This window comes from Danio rerio, chromosome 15 (genome assembly GCF_049306965.1).
Source record: "Danio rerio strain Tuebingen ecotype United States chromosome 15, GRCz12tu, whole genome shotgun sequence".
In the NCBI taxonomy this organism is placed as follows: Eukaryota; Metazoa; Chordata; class Actinopteri; order Cypriniformes; family Danionidae; genus Danio; species Danio rerio.
In genome coordinates, this window is record NC_133190.1 from 4162909 (window position 1) to 4183524 (window position 20616).

The 20616-nt window shown below is 36.6% G+C and overlaps 1 protein-coding gene across 1 annotated transcript; it reads right to left on the reverse strand.

Moving 5' to 3' along the window:
* Positions 1–215: 215 nt before the first annotated feature.
* On the reverse strand, positions 216–17645 carry gpr206 (P2Y purinoceptor 14). Its single transcript, XM_021466308.3, has 3 exons — positions 17543–17645; positions 4530–4963; positions 216–1839 (listed from the first exon to the last, which is right to left on the reverse strand). Exons 1-3 carry the CDS (start codon positions 17603–17605, stop codon positions 1143–1145), a joined length of 1194 nt encoding a protein of 397 aa, XP_021321983.2. The 5' UTR covers positions 17606–17645; the 3' UTR covers positions 216–1142.
* Between the last annotated feature and the right edge of the window lie 2971 nt (positions 17646–20616).

Genomic DNA, 20616 nt, shown 5'->3' on the forward strand with positions numbered 1-20616 from the left:
TTCTTCTTCTTATTATTATTATTATTCTAAACCTTTTGGAAAAAAAAGTCTCTTCTACTTACACAGACAAAAATAGGAAAAATATAGTAAAGCTTTTATAAAATATAATTTTTTAATATTTTTTAAATATTATTTATATATTTCTGCTGGCAGTTTTTTTGCTTCCTTCTTCCAGTCTTCGGTGTCCTTCAGAAAATCACAGTCAAATACTGATTTGGTCTTTATTAATTTTAAGACTTTTTTCTTGCTTTTTTCTTCAGGATGTTTTGAAAAAAATCAAGTTAAAAAAATAGCATTTATTGCAAACAGAAATGATTTGATAGTAATAAAAGTCACTTTATGTCAAAGAATTATAAGAACTACTACAACAAACACAACTCCTGTTTGTGTTTTTGGTATTAAGGCATATAATAAGGCATATTTACAGCCCAAATTCAGAAAAAAAAATCAATCAGCATCTTCAAAATGAATGTCTTCCAACTGATTTAAGCCTCATTCACACTACGAGCGACTCACAGCGGCAAAACAACAAGCGACTGTTCATTTCAACTGAGAATGAGCGACTTCCGGCGACCGTTGGTGACCAGGTGGGCATGTCAAGTGATGCAACAAATATAAGAATCCTTCAACTTTATGCAAATGAAGAGTGTCTTTATTGAGCGACAGCTAACAGAAGCACCTGTAGAGCTCACATGATCCTCTCGCAGCTCGTTAAAAGGCTGGTTGTATTCTCCATGCTGTAGACCAGGGGTCACCAGTCTCGGTCCTGGAGGGCCGGTGTTCCTGCAGGGTTTAGCTCCAACTTACCTCAACACACCTGCCTGGATGTTTCAAGTATACCTAGTAAGACCTTGTTTAGCTTGTTCAGGTGTGTTTGATTAGGGTTGGAGCTAAAATCTGCAGGACACCGGCCCTCCAGGAACAGATTTGGTGACTCCTGCTGTAGACCTTCGCAGACCTGCGTTTGCAGCAGGCCGCCACCAAGAGCGACAGGCAGCTACAAAGTCGATGCCAGTGTGAATGAGGCATTACAAGCAATGGAAGAGAAAAAGGAAGAAGTCTTATATTCGTAAACAATACAGGTACCATTTAAACGAACCACTCTATAATGGACCTTGTTGTCATCCCTTAGGATTTGTGTGCTAGATAACACTTTCACGTCTTAGCGTGGACACCTTTGTCTCGATGTAGGTCAACATGTTGCTCATTCGTCTTTTGTTGCCTTTATCGTCGCTGCTTATCCCTGAATCTCCCCTCTTCCTGAGGTTCAGCTGGGCTCTGAAGGCCTTGCAGAAGATAAAGTATATGAGTGGATCCAAACACGCATTCAGCGCCGATAGCAGAACCGTCAGTTCCTTCAGGACGTAGACCGCCTGCAGCGTGCAAGACTTAGTCTGAAGTTTGATAAACGCGTAAGGAAGTCTCACCAAGTGATAGGGCACAAAGCACACGCAGAAAACCAGCACCAGCACCAGCATGTTGCGCTTCGACTTTTTGAACATGTTTTTGCTGGACGTGGCCTGCGTGGACAATTGAGCTTCCCGGATTTTTTGTAGCGTCAGCCAATAGAGACCGATCAGGGATACAAGCACAAAAATGAAGACCACCATGGACACGCTGTGAGTGATTTTGTAGGCCAGGCTGAGCTGGGGACTGTGCAAAGCCTCGCAGCCCATTTTCTCAGAGGTGTAAGTGTAACTCCAGGATGTCTTGAGAAAGAGGATCAGGTAGACTGAAGACAAGGCCAACAGAGAGATCCACGTCGCTACAGAAATGTGGCGGGCGGCACGGACTGTCTGAAGGGTGTGAGTCTCCAATGGACGGGCTATCTTCAGGTACCTGAGGAACATAAAGAGATAAAGTAAGTAAATTGATATATATTTCGTGTCTATTTTGTTATCAGCACCCATCTTGCAACAATCCAATCGGTTCCCAAAAGACAAAAACAAGCAGTAGCCTGCAGTTTCAATTATATTTACATACATTAAATAATGACTATCTTTACTTCTGTTTCATGTCAATTTTAAAGTCCCTGTTAAATCAAAGTTAAAGATCTTTTGTTGATAGTTTTAATATGTTTGTCTTAAATGGAATGAAATGGGAGTCTACCCAGTCTCGTGGCAGTTCATTATATAGTCATGAAATTTAATCTATCAATTTGTACTTACAGATCACATTTTGCTTTTTGTTCAAGTTCCTCAACACAACATTTAACCTATTGTATTTCAATAGGGAATTCTTCATGTTCCTCAACATAATTTTTGACCTACTTTTAACTTATTGTATTTCAACAGACGTTCGTGTTCCTCAACACAATTTGTAGCCTATTGTATTTCACATGACTATAGTCTACCTTTTGTATCTCCCAACTAGTCAGAAACACACACACTTTCAAAAATATTTTGAAACGATGATGACCGGGTACGAGTCCGGGGAAGAACGGTTCCAGGAATCAAAACAAAATCCCAAAAATAAAGCGAACGAGGTCATAACGGGGTGAGAATGTGGTCAAAATCCGAAAACGTGGTCAAAATCAGACGAGGGCTTTTATTTCTTTTGGACGGCTTTTTGTGAATCGTTGTTGGTCGGGTTCAGGGAAGGAGGAGGGAGGGTGGTTGCACGGTCAATCATTCTGTCATTCAGACAGACGGGAGTTCGTTTGACAGCGACCTCTGGTGGGTTCGGCGAACGGCGCTCACGAAAGACGTTTGAGGCGCGAAAAAGCATGCACAGCGGCCTCTCGCGGATTCGCTGAAACAAAAACTGCACGAATACGTAGCTCCCGGGGAGTATTTTGTGAAAACGTCTCCAAAAACGTCCACGGGACTACGTTTTCAGAATGAGCCTGGACTGCTTTCTTCATGTGTTCAATACTTTTTCCCTGTGTCATTTCATTTTATTACACATAACTTCATTTTTTAAGTAGTGTTGTTTTCTTTTCTTTGCTTGTTATTAACATCCAGTGAAAATTTCAAGTCAACAGCACCTTAAAAATGTTTTTTTTTTTTTGGAGAAATAGCCTATTTGTAATTTGTAGCCTATTGTATTTCACATGACTATAGTCTACCTTTTGTATCTCCCAACCAGTCAGAAACACACATTTTCAAAAACATTTTAAAACGATGATGACCGGGTTCGAGTCCGGGGAAGAACGGTTCCAGGAATCAGGTAAGAAAACAAAAACAAAATCCCAAAAATAAAGCGAACGAGTTCATAACGGGTGAGAATGTGGTCAAAATCCGAAAACGTGGTCAAAATCAGACGAGGGCTTTTATTTTTTTTTGGACTGCTTTTTGTGAATCGTTGTTGGTCGGGTTCAGGGAAGGAGGAGGGAGGGTGGTCGCACGGTCAATCATTCTGTCATTTAGACAGACGGGAGTTCGTTTGACAGCGACCTCTGGTGGGTTCGGCGAACGGCGCTTACGAGAGACGTTCGAGGCGCGAAAAAGCATGCACAGCGGCCTCTTGCGGATTCGCGGAAACAAAAACTGCACGAATACGTAGCTCCCGGGGAGTATTTTGCGAAAACGTCTCCAGAAACTTCCACGGGACTACGTTTTCAGAATGAGCCTGGATTGCTTTCTTCATGTGTTCAATACTTTTTCCCTGTGTCATTTCATTTTATTACACATAACTTCATTTTTTAAGTAGTGTTGTTTTCTTTTCTTTGCTTGTTATTAACATCCAGTGAAAATTTCAAGTCAACAGCACCTCAAAAATGTTTTTTTTTTTTTTTGGAGAAGTAGCCTATTTGTAATTTGTAGCCTATTGTATTTCACATGACTATAGTCTACCTTTTGTATCTCCCAACCAGTCAGAAACACACACACTTTCAAAAACATTTTAAAACGATGATGACCGGGTTCGAGTCCGGGGAGGAACGGTTCCAGGAATCAGGTAAGAAAACAAAAACAAAATCCCAAAAATAAAGCGAACGAGTTCATAACGGGTGAGAATGTGGTCAAAATCCGAAAACGTGGTCAAAATCAGACGAGGGCTTTTTTTTTTTTTTGGACGGCTTTTTGTGAATCGTTGTTGGTCGGGTTCAGGGAAGGAGGAAGGAGGGTGGTTGCACGGTCAATCATTCTGTCATTCAGACAGACGGGAGTTCGTTTGACAGCGACCTCTGGTGGGTTCGGCGAACGGCGCTCACGAGAGACGTTTGAGGTGCGAAAAAGCATGCACAGCGGCCTCTCGCGGATTCGCTGAAACAAAAACTGCACGAATACGTAGCTCCCGGGGAGTATTTTGTGAAAACGTCTCCAGAAACGTCCACGGGACTACGTTTTCAGAAAGAGCTTGGATTGCTTTCTTCATGTGTTCAATACTTTTTCCCTGTGTCATTTCATTTTATTACACATAACTTAGTGTTGTTTTCTTTTCTTTGCTTGCTATTAACATCCAGAGAAAATTTCAAGTCAACAGCACCTTAAGAAATGTTTTTTTTTTTTTTTTTTGGAGAAATAATGTTTAATACTCATTTCCCCCAAGTGTGAACTTCTCCCAAATGTTCCCACTAAGCAGTATACCTGTTTGCAGCGATGAAGTCCATGAAGAGAATGCTTGCATACATGTTGATATAAAATCCAGTTGCTCCGAAGCTGCAGTAAATATTGCGCATGGTCTCTGAACTGCTAGCATAGTTAGCAATGCGCAAAGGTAAACAAAGGCAAAGGAAGAAATCAGCCGCTGCCAGGTTCTTCATGTAGACTGTGACACTGGATTGTACACGTTGTCTGTTGCAGAAATACACCCGCATCGTGACGCAGTTCAGCACCAGACTGACAAGAAACACAAGAGAGTATGCAAATATGAAAACAGGATGAGCTGGGATCTTGGACAATTCGCAGGAAACATTTGCTTCTGTGCGAGTCCAATTTGCCTCTATGATGCCATTGAGGTCAGCGGTGAAGCTGGTTAGTGGTTCTGCACTTCGAAGAATTTCTGAAGCTGCCGACTCCATCTAAATGCACAAGAGAGGGAGAGAGAAAAAGGAAATGAAAATAAATCTACCAATTCACAAAATGTATGTTTACCAAATATATCAACAGTTGAAGTCAGAATTATTAGCCCTCCTGAATTATTAGCCCCTTATATAGGATCTTTTAAACACATTTCTAAACATAACAGTTTAAAATAATTTGTGAAAACTTTTTTTTTTTTTAAATCCTTTCCATTATGATGGTACATAATTTTACTAGATATTTTAAAAGATCCTAGTATTCAGCTTTTGGTGACAACTAGGTTAATTAGGCAAATTATTATTGATTGTTATTACAATTACAATTATTGATGGTTTGTTCTGTAAAAAAATGCTTAAGGGGGCTAGTAATACCAATCTTAAAATAGTAAAAAAAAAATAACAACTGCTTGTATTCTAGCTGAAATAAGACTTTCTCCAGAAGAAAAAAGATATTACAAAAATATTACTGTGAAAAATTCCATGCTCTGTTAAATATTGTTTGGGAAATAATTAAAATAGAAAAAACTATATTTCAAGAGTTCCCACTTAGACATGCTTGGCATTTATAGCAGGTTTGGCATGCTGTCCCGGGAGAGAACCCTGAGCTCGGAGATATTTGAGCCCAGGGGTTCCGCCCGGTCAATAAGCACATCAGGGGATCCGAGATCAGGTAGGTCTCGATCGCTCCCCCTTTAGAAAGGGAGAAAAAGGAGGAGATGGGGTGGAAGGGAGGATTCTTCCAAAAAGAAGATAGAGCAAAAAGAAGAAAGTGATCCATTTGTATTAAGCTAGGACAGGGCCGGGCCCGTGGCATAGGCAGTATAGGCAAATGCTAAGGGCGCTGTACAGCCAGACATGAGCGCGGTTAAGTTGGTTTTGTTTTCTATATTCATGACACACATTCAGTGATGGATGGACAACAATAACTCAAAAACCTCTTACCCTAAAAATATCTAAAGTGTGGTTTCCTACAAAAAGACAAAGCTGGTTATGTTTCACAGCTGTCTTTCTTTTTTTTTTTTTTCGCTCGATATTACGAGCACTGCTCTGTTTAAGCCCTCGCAATATGCGTTTGGCTGGAAAAGCTCGCGCATTGAGGAGCTCTTAGTAAGGGACCGTCGAAAAAGTGCTTCTTTTTTTTCCGTTTTTTTTTTTTTTGTTGTTACTCTGTCCTGCGTGTTTTATTTTAAACACAACAAATTTTCTCTTAAATTTGCACAAACAGTTATTAAAGTAGTCGAATGCTTCATTATAGATCTGTGCATTCTTACATTAACACCTCTGTTATCAAACAAAACACAATGAGAGATTCACCAGCTGCTCTTCACTAAATAACCAACACAATCTCACAGCAATTCGTAACTTTTTCATTTAGTGGCTAATTCGTATGAATTCGTACGATCTAGTTCGTACAATTTAGTACGATTTGCTTATCCCCCAATGACGGTTGGGGTTAGGGGTGGGGTCAGGTGCCACGCCTCCTTTTTAAAATCGTACCATTTCGTACGACTGAACTTGTACGAATTCGTACGAATTAGCCACTAAACTAGCAAAACGTAAAATACTTACGTTTTCTCGTGAGATCAGGCTGAAATAACTATAGTAACTTTATTCAATATGCAAATACGAATAAAAGCTATTTTATAGCTTTATTTAATTTCTGTATAGGCCATTGATATTAATAGGCTAAACCTTTTATTTTATTGTCAATATTTTCTAATGTTTGCTATGTATTCTATCATTTGAAGCTATTTGTTGTGCCATATTTTTTACATTCCAACGTTGATGTGACGGGGCGCCACCTGAAATCTTCTATAGGGTGCCAAATTGACTAGGGCCGGGCCTGAGCTAGGATCACTCTGATTGGATTATTACTGATTACAGATGAGTGGCCAGCAGTGCACAATCATATCACGTGCTCCTCTCGAAATTAGTTTGTGAAACTTCACATGGATCAATAATAGTATATAATGGATAAGAAAAAACTGTACTAAGGCATGAATTCTTTGATGAAATGTTTTGATCCACTTGTCTACTATACAAAGCACCATAATGGAAAGATGTCCGCACATCGCGGTCATTCTGCTTTTACTGAATCTTTTGGTTTTGGGCATACAGAAAGTGACTCGCGTCCATCTGCCGGAAAAATATTCTAAACGCTTAAAACATAAAGTGATGTCTGCAGAAGCTGTTGTTGGAGGAAACAAGCAGACATTATCACTGTATTTGCCCTGGCTCAGTCCCGCTTGTCTGCAAAGTACAGTATGTGATACACACATACACACACGAATGAATGGTTTGTGAGTGCGCACCCAAGTTTAGAAGACACGCTTACACTTGCTAAATGTACCGTACTCTGACGTCAAACCAACCCAGGTGTGGACCAAAAGTGCTAGTGTGAAAGCTTTCTCAGACCCACTGTAAATGCTGCTCAATGAACCACTGTCCATCTCTCCTGTGTCTGTGTTGATGGTGTCCGAATTAGCTGTTTTTTATCCACTGAACGAAACCCCTTTTATGCAAACCCTTCCCTCTTTGGCCACTCGACAATTCCACCTAAACATAGCTGTAAACACATACTTCCCTCACCTTTTTCAAACTAGAGGTGTGAGAACAGCCTGCTGAGACAGCGAATCCCCCCTGACCCTTCTAACTGTGTGCACACAGGATGCACCCTTGCACTTAAAGATAGAGCTGTATAGAATAGAAAGAGGCAGGGTTTTTGGGCCAAACGGAACTGCATTTCTCTTGATTTTCTGAGAGAAAAGGTCATCAGTCTTTATTATGTGCTTTAACACTATGTAAAAATTGTTGGTCTTCCTGCTTCACATACCCTATATGACTGAAGTTCCTGTGCGAGAAAACCAACAAACCTTTCACAAGTCTATTAATAAGATTCATTTGAGTATTTATAATAAACATGTGACTTCCCAGAATGGTCTAAAGCAGGGGTCACCAACCTTTTTGAAACTCAGAGCTACACTGCAAAAAATGCTTTTCTTACTTAGATTTTTTGTCTTGTTTCTAGTCTAAATATCTAAAAATTCCTAAATCAAGAAGAATGGTATACACAAGCACAACATATTGTCTTGTTTTGAGAAATAATATGCCCATATTAAGTGAGTTTTTTCTTAAAATAAGCAAAATAATCTGCCAATGGGGTAAGCAAAATAATCTTACGTCAAAAGAAAAAACAAGATTAATTTGCTTTCCCCATTGGCAGATTATTTTGCTTGTTTTAAGGAAAAACTCACTTAATATTGGCATTTTATTTCTCAAAACAAGACAATATGTTTTGCTCGTCAAGAAAATTCTTCTTGATATAAGACATTTTAGATATTTAGACTAGAAACAAGACAAAAAATCTAAACAAGAAAAGCATTTTTTGCAGTGTACTTCTTGGGTACCGATTAATGTGAAGGACCACCAGTTTGATACACACTTCTCAAATGTCAATTGTGCTCAATGTACTTGTAATATGTGTTATTATTATTAATTAATGATATTCATCTATGTCAGGGTTTTTCAAAGTCTAAGACAGTGGGCCTCCCTTTTGACACAACTTATCCATTGGTGCCCCCCTCCTCCCAAACACGCACCACGCACACACACACACACACACACACACACACACATATATATATATATATATATATATATATATATATATATATATATATATATATATATATATATATATATATATATATATATATATACACACACACACACATATATATATATACAGTATATACAGTATATATATATATATATATATATATATATATATATATATATATATATATATATATATATATATATATATAAACAGTATATATATATAAAGACAGACAGATGTCAGACTGTTAACTCACTTTTATCATCATTTGCATGAAAGTGCAATTATATAATAACAAGTATTTTAATATAAAGTTTTTAAGGATGATGGTTCAATATGAATAGAACAGATCCAAGAACTGTCCATCCCAGTCAAAACAGTCGAAGTTTAGCGGGTCTCATGCTGTTATTAGCCAAAATATCTTGACAAACCACACATAAAGGTCGTGGTTCATCAGCTGGTCCTGTCCACGTCAATCCTAAACTCAAATACTGATCATCATATCGTCGTCTTTTGGGTTTAAGCCCTGAACTTGAAGGCTTTGAATCGGGGGGTCTCAGAAACCGATCCATTGTATTAGCAGGCATCTACCTGTATTGGCGGGCTTGCCAAACAGAAGCGAATTCACAGCTATGGCCTTCTGGGTAAAAAAGGTTTTCTTATTTTAGACGTATTACTTTTTTTTTTTAGCTTTGTTTAATTAAAACGTTTAAATATAATAAAAATACATATAATAATTAAACTTTTATTATATAATATTTTTTCCCGCGCCTCCCCTGACATGCTCTGGCGCCCCCCAGGGGAGGTGCGCCTCACACTTTGAAAACCCCTGATCTATGTGAAGTCACTTATGTGAAATATTTCTCACAATAGTTGTCAACAATGATCTAACAAGATAGGAAACAGAAAAATGCACTGTAAAATACTGCAAATACACAGCTTTTAGTTTGTTAATTGCGCTGTCTATTTCAGTTCCTCACAATATCAACGCGGCAACAATGCACCTTAACACACTTCCTTTTTAGACCAGCACACCCATGAGTCCACAAAGTGGCGCAGATAGATTTTCTATTTACACAACGTGGCACAAAATAGGGTTGCGCTGGTTTAAAAATAGCAACACAAATCCTCCACTCTACTGCACTCGCTGACGCAGGAAAAGCAGACACACAGGTGGGAACGATGGGTGAGGAGAAGCAGCTCATTTGCATTTAAAGCCACAGGCTACAAAAACAACTACTCTGTATTCAGACAACAAAACGGGCATATTCTAAAGGCTATAATCAATTATCTGATGGGTATTTTGAGGTAAAACTTTACAGACAGATTCTGGAGACACTAAAGGCGTATCTTACGTCTTGTAAAAGAGATAAAATAGGTGCCCTTTAATATAATACTCTACGTATACTCTATGCATGCTTCATTATGCATTATGCAGCTTTTATATGCAATAAATTCAATAGCCATACAAGTTCTGTTTTTCAGATTATTTATATATTTTCTGAGAAGGTCCAAATATAAGAACAATATTTCTCTGTGTTATTTCAGGGTTTTGAACTTCTCTTAACTGCGAGAGAGTGCATCATGTGTTAAAAAGAATTGCATTGCATATTTAAGTGTTGCAGTTGCCATCAGTAGATCTGCTGTGATCAGATTTTGTTCAGAAGTGCTAACATTGACATATGGGTAGGGCCAGACAGAATCTGTGGATACTTTTGGCTATTTTGTAAAAAAATCTGCGTATTTATACAAAATAGTTTTAAGAGTATCATAACGAAAAACTTAACATGTGAAATAAAAATAATACATTTATTGAATGTTTACAGTGCAAATCCAGTTAGATCCACTTGATTGGTAAACAAAGCAAGTTTCTCATATAATACATCTAATAAAAGACAGGAAATATTACTTTACAAACTGTATTGTAAATAAATCAAATGAACATTTTAATATTATTATTTTATCACAATCACGTTAGTGAAATTAATAAAAACAATGGATAAATATAAATTTACACACATTTACACTAGTAAATACATGGACTCAATGATGGGTTAAAAATCTGCGGATTTCTGTCCGTGCAGATTCTGTGTGGGCCTACATATGGGCAATAGAAAGACGTGTTTAAGCAACACCTTAAAAAGTTTATGAGGGATTTTGTTCCTTATAACTTTGTCTTTTTCTAACTTTTGCTTAGTGCATTACAGCTGAAGTCACAATTTTATTAGCCTTCCTGTTTTTACTTCTTTTTTTAAAGGTGCAGTAAGTAAGTTTGACACCCAGTGGTTTTGCACATCTGGTTTAAAACAAACGCAAGTTCAGGTTGCCAGATTGACGACACCAACAGCAGTGTGCCTGATTGTCAAGCCTAAAGGCTGATTTAAACTGTTCTAACAGTAAAAGCAATGAGAGAGAAGGGATATTTTCCATATTAAAAAGAGCTTTGTTCTAAACAACACCTGAAATGGCTTGAAACAGCTTCTATTTCTTGCAGCTAAACAACAGAAAACGGACAATAATCATCTAAGATACACCTCACGTGCTTTATACAGTGTTAAATGCTAATAATGTGAGTTTAAATGCCATGTTACATGACGTTTATTGACATGCTACTGAAAGCAGCAGCAGATTTGAACCTGCATCTACATTTAATAATGTTAAACAGGTTTAATATGTATTAATTAGATTATAAACATTACTATTTCGTTGTTTACCATTTTTGTATTCTGTGCTTCTGAATGGCCTTTTCAAATTTCTTTCGCATTTCGTCTGGTGCAAGCAGCCCAATTGCAACATGTTTTTGGTTTTGCTATTAATAAATATGCTGGCACCAACCACATAACTCACGTTTCATTTCTCACTCTCGCTTTAACAGGTATATTAATAACTGCAGTACATACAAAAACACAGTGTGAAAATCTGAGACTTGATCAGTGTTTTCCTAAATGTGTTATCGAAGCTGTTTGAGAAACCATATTACCCCCCGCCCACCAATATTGATTGATAAGCATGATAAGCATGTTTGTTGTTTCACGTCCGCCATTTTCAGAGTGTGAGTCAAATCGATGTCACTAAAGGAACGCCCTTGCTCTATTTCTAAATGAACACCCCATTCACAAGGGGCGTCAGCGTCAACGCTTCCCATTCACTTTGAATGGGTGACGTCAGGCATTGCCGAACTGCATTGTGGATCCATCGGCGCCGCTTCAGAGGCGTTGCTCGCTGCAGAAGTTTGGACTAGCATAACTTTTCAAGCGCCGATGGAAGCATATACAGCAATACAACAGCTAGACAGTGGCCTATTGCTGACTGGATTTCATTGGCTGACGCTTCTATGACGATCGCTTCAGCCCAAACTTCAGACACACCTTCAGTCAAGCGTTGACGCTGAAGCCCCATGTATATCGAGCGTAAGGCTCATTGAGCTCAACACAATATCAACATTCACCACATGATTGCTGTAATCGGAATTATTGTCTGTAACTTTAGGTAAGTTTGCAAACATGTGTACTTTTCATTGCGTCTACCTTAAACTTCAGCCGTTTGTACTTCTTACGGTTACAGAAGCTTCCTGCCATCTTAACGGTGCAGCTGAAAAGTGCGAACACGTTGCCTCACGTGCGCGTCCCTCCATTAGAAATAAAATAACGAATTGCCTGCAGGTTCTGGACCAGAAGCGCCGCTCCACACAGCGCCTTGAAGTTTAGACCTCTAAACATGGGTTTCTATCAGGGTTCACACAACGACGCTTCAAGTCGGCGGCTGTCCACGGCTCCCACCCACCACTCAGGACACTTCATATTTCTGCCGCGCCACTGAGCGCCATCTTAATAGTTTCATTTTAAATAACAAATAATGTGCGTGTCTGGTGTGCCGTGTCGCGGCTCTGAGCGGCGCATCCGGTGTGTGACGCCCTTTATTCAGTGTGCGTGGTTATTAGTCTTGGTGTTCAATCTCAGAACTTTAAACTAGCACACAGTTGGCTGTAAAATTATACAGATACAAATGATTTTATAGTCTCTGCTTGGTCTGTGTCCGAGTCGTACATGTACGGCTGAATGCTGGTCCTCTCACTCATGTTGCATCTCTCTGTCCATCGGTTGCCAAACACAGAGCGGGGGAGCTCTTGGCTCCGCCCCCTTGTTAATTTGGGCGGGAAGTCTAAACTAACACATTATAATAAAACATCTGGACTGTGTTTTGAACTGAACCTAAACTGGCACACTCAGAATAACCATAATATTAATATTAAATCATAAAAAAAGGGGCAAACTATGTGCCCTTTAAAATATGATTGTTGCTGCTTGTTCAGATTACTTACTTAAAATGAGCTGAATCAACACAATTCTTCAGTTTTTTGGGAGACAACTTAAATTTGTAAAAATTAAGTTAACTTATTTAATTTGTGTTAAGACAACATGAAGGAATTGTGTGGAACCCAACTGCTTGCACCTCACATTTTCAGAACCGAAAGCATGTGTCATATCCAACATCACAACATTGGTTACCATTTAAGTTATCTTGTTTTTGGTGCCATAGTTGTCTCTTCTTAATTCATAATTTGTCTTTTTAAAGTTTTCTCAGAACAAATTCCTTTATATGGACTGGTTCGCTCCCTGAGAACACCATATTAATTGGTAACACTTTACAATAAGGTTCATTAGTTAATGCATTTACTAACATGAACTAATCATGAACAACACATGTACAGCATTTATTAATCATAATTAAACATTTACTAATGCATTATTAACATCCAAGTCCAAGCTTGTTAACATTAGTTAATGCACCATGAGTTAACGTAAAACTAACAATGAACAACTGTATTTTCGTTAACTAACATGAACAAATACAGTACTAAATGTATTGTTCATTGTTTGTTCATAAATGCATAATTTAACATTAACTAATGAACCTTTTTGTAAAGTGTGACCTAATAATTAACAGAAGAGCAAGTTTAAGAACAAACCCATGTGCGTACACACGTGTTGTGAATTAGGCGAAACGTTTTCGTGAGAATTTCAAATGTGCATATATATAAGAAAAACTTATGCAAATATTATTGAATGAGACACATTGTTTTCATATATCCACCTATGTCAGTGTTTCTCCTGGTCCTTTTAAAGGTTTGATCGTCAATCCAGCACAAACATCTTTAAAAATGCAAAAATGAAGTGACATTTTCTTTAAAAAAGTGTAAAATCATCCCCCAGTTGAGTAAAGTTATCTGAAAACAGGATTATTTAGCTTTTTTCAGGAAAAATTCACTTCCTATTGACTTTTTCTGAAAACTTTTAACTTAAAAAAACACTTCTTAATCGACAGACAGACAGACAGACAGACAGACAGACAGACAGACAGACAGACAGACAGACAGACAGATAGATAGATAGATAGACAGACAGACAAATTAGAAAAAAGGACAAGACAATTTTTACTGTATGTTTTTCTTGTTTCTGAAACAGAAGTGCTTTTCTTTTGTCTGACAAAACTGCACCGGCAGCACATTTAATCTGACAGCAATCAAGACAAACCCATGAACAACACAGACAAGTTGTTGCACACAGGATACCACATTCACAAAGACAAAACCCAAATGAATATCTACAGTAGATATTATCTGCGACAACATTATAAGCAGTAGCATAATAATTCACAAATCTGTAACAAAAAAACCATTTGAGTATGAGTACACTATATGCTATATATCTGTTAATGCTAATCTTTCAACAGACATTTAACTGACTATAAGAAACTTAGCAATGTAAACACTAACCCTATTCCTATTTCAGTCAACTTAAAATCGATTGAGAATTAGTTGGCAATGGCATGTACTCTATGCAATGTAATTTAAATTCAACAAACAGACCGTCAAAATAAAGTGTGACCTTTCATTCAGTTAATATTTAGTTAATGCATTAATTTATTAGTGTAATAAATATTAAGCATATTTTAAAAGTTTGAGCATGCACCCAAAAATGTTGCTGTTTGTTCAGACTACTTATTATTTAAAATGAGCTGAATCAACACAACTCTTGAATTTTTTGCAACAACTTACTAGTTTTATGTTTATTCCACCTAAATTTGTAAAAATAAATAAATAAATAAATGAAATAATAATGATAATAAAAAAATTGAGATAACTTATTTGATTTGTGTTTGGACAATATGAAGGATTAGTGTGATTTACAGTGTATATTAAACTACTAAGAAGTTCTGAGGCAGTAAATTAAGTCTCATTTTTTAAAAAAAAAATGTTGAATTAAATATTTTCAAATTTATTTGAGCTATAAACTAACTAGATATTAGGTGCTCAACTAATAAAAGAAAAATAATTATGTTTATTTTGCAATAAATCTTTCTGTAATAAATGAACCAAAACGACACTTGTCATACACTGATAACAAAAGTGATGCACAAGGATAATTCCAGTGAAATTAAACCACATATGCCATATATACTGCAAATAAACATCATACTTAAGAGTTTTAGTCTTGTTTCTAGTCCAAATATCTAAAAATTATTTAATCAAAACCATTTTCTAGACAAGCAAAACATATTGTCATGTTGTCTTATGTGTGTGTGTGTATATATATATATATATATATATATATATATATATATATATATATATATATATATATATATATATGACTTTGATCTTTGATGTCGACTTTGATGCTGAAAATTTAAGTTGAACAAAGTAAATTTTTTTGACACTTTAGTACACTTGAAGTCAGAATTATTAGCCCCCTTTTATTTATTTATTTTTTTTAAATATTTCCCAAATTATGTTTAACAGAGCAAGAACATTTGCACAGTATGTCTGATAATATTTTTTCTTCTGGAGAAAGTCTTAATTGTTTTATTTCGGCTAGAAAAAAAGCAGTTATTAATTTTTTAAACACTATTTTAAGATCAAAATTATTAGCCCCTTTCAGTTAATTTTTTTCCGATAGTCTACAGAACAAACCATCATTATACAATAACTTGCCTAATTACGCTAACCTGCTTAGTTAACCTAATTAACCTAGAGAATCCTTTAAATGTCACTTTAGGCTGTACAGAAGTGTCTTGAAAAATATCAAATATTATTTACTGTCATCATGGCAAAGATAAAATTAATCAGTTATTAGAAATTAGTTATTAAAACTATTATGTTTAGAAATGTGTTGAAAAAATCTCTCCGTCAAACAGAAATTGGGGGGAAAAAAAAAACTGGGGTTCTAATAATTCAGGTGGGCTAATAATTCTGACCTTAAATATAGCTTGAAATAACAATGTATAAGAAATAAAGAGAAATTATAGAGAAATAAATCACAGAAAATGTACATGCAGTTCATTACAAGGATTTTGTGGTGTACTATGCAACACCAACCCAATCAATATACCACTTATAACTATCTCAAACCTTTCAAGGCTAAATGTTATTGAAAGAGAGATCAAGGCCCCATAATGCTCTTCAAAAGCATAAATAAATGGGGGGAAAATAAAAACATGAATCACACAATACAGATTATATTACTAGAATGAATAATGCTGTACAGTAAGTGCATATTCATCATCACTTCTGCTGCAAAGCCAGATTTGATCTTTGATCTCTTGCAATGCTGACAGTCGCATAAAGTGACATTTATTATTGTTCAATGACTGGTAAAAACTCTTTTTAGCAAAGGTCAGGTCTGTTCAAGGAGGCCGTTTTCAGTTTATATATTCACAAAATAAAAATCGAGGGGGGCTAATAATTTTGACTTATATATATATATATATATATATATATATATATATATATATATATATATATATATATATATATATATATCTGGAATAACAATAAAAATTATTGTAATCCTGTTCCTTGCTCATTTTAAAACAACATTACCAGGTAATCAAGCACAATCATGCCTGATTAATCACACATAATACACGACTAATGTAATTTAACGATTTGGGACGATCCTTATAGTTCAATGCACAAGCAAAAAGATCACAGATAAATAGTATACACACTCCAAAGTATTTTTTTGCTCGTTGTTCAAACTACTTGAAATTTAAACTCAAACTAAAATGAGCTGAAACAACACAATTCTTGAATTTGTTTTGGGACAACTTAATTGATTTATGTTACTTAAAATGCAATCAATTTGTGTTGGGACAACATGAAGGAATTAAGTTAACCTATTACAGTAGTTTTACACATTTAAATGGATTGCACATAAAAATAAAGTTGTCACAAAAAAAAAAAAATCAAGAATTGTGTTGTTTTTAGCTTATTTAAAGTAAGTGGGTAGAACAAACATCATTTTTTGAGTGCAAAAAAATCCCTTATGAAAGTTTTTGTTAAGCAGACATGACATACAGTACAGTTAAAGTCAGAATTATTATTATACCTGAATTTTTAGCCCCCTTTATTTTTTTCCCCAATTTCTGTTTAACCGAGAGAAGATTTTTTTCGACACATTTCTAAACAATGACAGTTTTAATAACTCAATTTTAATAATGGATTTATTTCATGACAGTAATTAATATTTGACTAGATATTTTTCAAGACACCTCTATACAGCTTAAAGTGACATTTAAAGGCTTAACTAGGTTAATTAGGTTAACTAGGCAGGTTAGGGTAATTAGGCAAGCTATTGTATAACAAAGGTTTGTTCTGTAGACTATCAAAAAAATATATAGCTTAAACGGGCTAATAATTTTTAACCTTAAAATGGTCTGTAAACAATTAAAAACTTATTTTATTCTAGCCGAAATAAAACAAATAAGACTTTCTCCTGAAGATAAAATATTATCAGAAATACTGTGAAAATTTCCTTGCTCTGTTAAACATTATTTGTGAAATATTTTTAAAAATTCAAAGGGGGGCTAATATTTCTGACTTCAACTGTATCTATTTAAATACCACAAATAAAATGAGCTGATGATTATATTTATTTAGCAAATGACATTGAACTTACTTGATATCCTCTCGTCCACAAGCTGGTCCACTGAGTTTGGATGTATGCGCTTTTATTTTTCATTCACTTCCTTCATAGCTTCCTTCTGGCTCATGCAAAGAGGAAACTGTGTTTGTTGTGTGTAATGATTCAAAGTATGAAAAGAAAAAGCATTGCAGAACCAGGTGGTTAGTGGGTGTGCATGTGTGATCGTATGTGTGTGCTTGTGCATGCGTGTGCGGTGATTGGTTGATTTTGTGGTGATATAAGAGACAGAAGCTACAAACTACAGTTGAACTACTAAACTGTGTGCTGCAATCATATTTTTAGCCTTTAATGTTACTCTTATTTGCAAGTCAAAGTTGTGTATCATTGTTTTGTTTTTTCTCAGAAGCGACATCACTACATGAAAGCAGCATGTTTTGTCCTTTTTGATAGCACTTTACTTGAAGGGGTGTTCATGAAACCTTTATAATCATGACATGACATGAATGTGAATGAGATTTCATGCATGCTTAAGACAACTGCTTTTGAGTGCCATTTGCTCGGGTATGACATATAAGACTAATATGTTTTTATCTTGAACAACTTGATATTACCAAGACAACAAAACTTTTAATAAATCTTTCATAAACATGATTGTCTTTATAATCGCATTATAATCGCAACCCAGGCTCATTCCAATTACGTACCCCTAAATACATTTCTGGAGAGCGACAAATGCGTCCCAGGAGCTACGCTTTTTTGCATTTTAGTTTTCGCAAATCCACCGGAGGTGTACAATTTTTTAGATCTCAAATTTCTCTCACAACCGCATCTCTCTTCACATAAAAATCCATCAGAGGCCACAGTTGACTGAGGGCCTACTCACACTATGCCATCCGTACCGTGCCCAGGCCCGTTTCCCGGATCGTTTGAGAAGTGTGAGTGCGCTGAATCGGGCTCAAGCACGGTTCACTTGGCCGGCCCTGGCCCGGTTGGAAGAGGTGTGCCTGAGCGCGGTTCATTTGGGCTTTGGCGCGGTACGCTTGTGTGTGAGTGCAAAATGCGCCAAAGCCCGAAACTGAAAGCGAGACGTGACTTTTATGGGACTGTTTGATATGGATTTATTAATCATTCTTACTGTTCAGTGAACGCAAACTGCCGTCGATTATTAAAGATGCAAACTCCTCACTTCACGTCAGCTGCGCGCCTTCAGCAGACCTCCTCATTCCTGCAGCACGAGAGCTTTATGATTGTTTATGAGCGGCAAAAGTGGTGGATCTGTTCGACGAAATATCTGACTGCGTGTCCCCGCATCCCTAAGGACTGTTTGGCGAAATATTTGACGGCATATCAAACGACTGAAACGATATAACTAGAGAAATCTCTACTGTGCTGCTGAGTGACAGCGCTTCTCACTGAACAGCCCAGCAGCGATGACGTAAGCGTGCTGAAGCCCGTTTGTGGTGTGAGCACGGGCCGTCGGGGGAGATGGGAGGGGGGACAAGTGTGCTTTGGCCAGGTTCGAGGCAACTGTACCTAGTGTGAGTACGGCCTGACTGACTGACTGACCGATAACTCCACTGACCCCCATCCCTAATCCCACTTTAAATGTGTCTCAAAAGTATCGGTTTAGCCACCGGTTTCAAAATAACCCTAAACTGAACCCAACCCTCATCATAACTGAGTGAATGACACTTAACGACAGTTGTAATAAGCATGCATGAAATCTAAAGTGTCATGTCACTATTATTAAGATTTAATGACACTGTTATGAACACCCCTTCAAAAAAAGTGTTATCTACTTTTAAAGCTTTGAAATCTGACACTCTTGGGGGGGATTGATTTTTGTTGTCATGCTTTTAATAGGTTTTTAAATTTTAATAGGTTGTTTTAAGTGATTTTGCAAAACGAATCAATGATTTGCTTTATGAGTCGGCAGTTTTGTTGATTCCTGGCAACAGTTTGCTCTTGCCATGCAAATGTATAGCTGTAGCTGTGGGGCATTATAATCAACGCTACGCTTGATGCATTTACACAGGAACTCGCACTATGCTCACTAAAATAGCAAGAACCAGTTAAAATAAGTCAGTTCCTGCAATTGTTGCAAACAACTGATACCACTTGATTATAGTAAAGCTGATATGCCCCCACACACACACACACACACACACACACACACCAAAAAAAAATAGCAGTTTTTTTCACTATAAACCCACAAGTTGTTTCAGACCTGTATGAGTTTCTTTATTCTGTCTAGCACATGGGTGATGATTTCAGGGGTGATTTTAAGGCATTTCTGTGTAAAGTTTTTCCCATGCTGGCGTGGGTTTCCTTCGGGGGCTCCAGTTTCCTCCATAGTTCAAAGACATGTGTTACAGGTGAATTGAATAAGCTAAATAGGCTGTTGTGTGTGAGTGTGTGTGTGTGAATGGAAGAGAGTATGGGTGTTTCCCAATGCTGGGTTCTGGGCAGCTGGAAGGGCATCCAATGTATAAAACAAATGCTGGGTAAGTTGCCGGTTTTATATATATATATATATATATATATATATATATATATATATATATATATATATATATATATATATATATATATATATATGAGCAATTCCAGCGTTATGGATGTGACATTTGCAGTAAAAACTCAACACATAAATTGACAGAGAAAGTATATGTTAACATTATATTAAAAAATTTAGTTATATTTTCAAGAGCAACTAGCCACAGAGTTATGGGAGCAGAAAAATATCAATCTGTAAACGTGTTTTGTACTTTAAATGAGGAAAATAAGCATGCGTTATGGATGTGACAAAAAAAGTCTGCAAATTTACAGTATACAACATACTTTGTAGAAATTATGTGAATTAAACTGCACAACCCAAAAGAAATAATGCTAATCAAAAGGATTAGAGTCGGCTCTCTATTAAACAAAATTGCTTGGTTTTATTTTATTTAATATTTTCACATTTCTGAGGAAAAAGTGTCGTTATGGATGTGACATCTCTCTGTTATGGATGTGACGCATGTGAAATTACCATTTGCGTGACTTTAGTAAATCAAATAGAATAGTTTGAAAACATTGACAGATGCATTTTTGAGTATTTTTAAAGT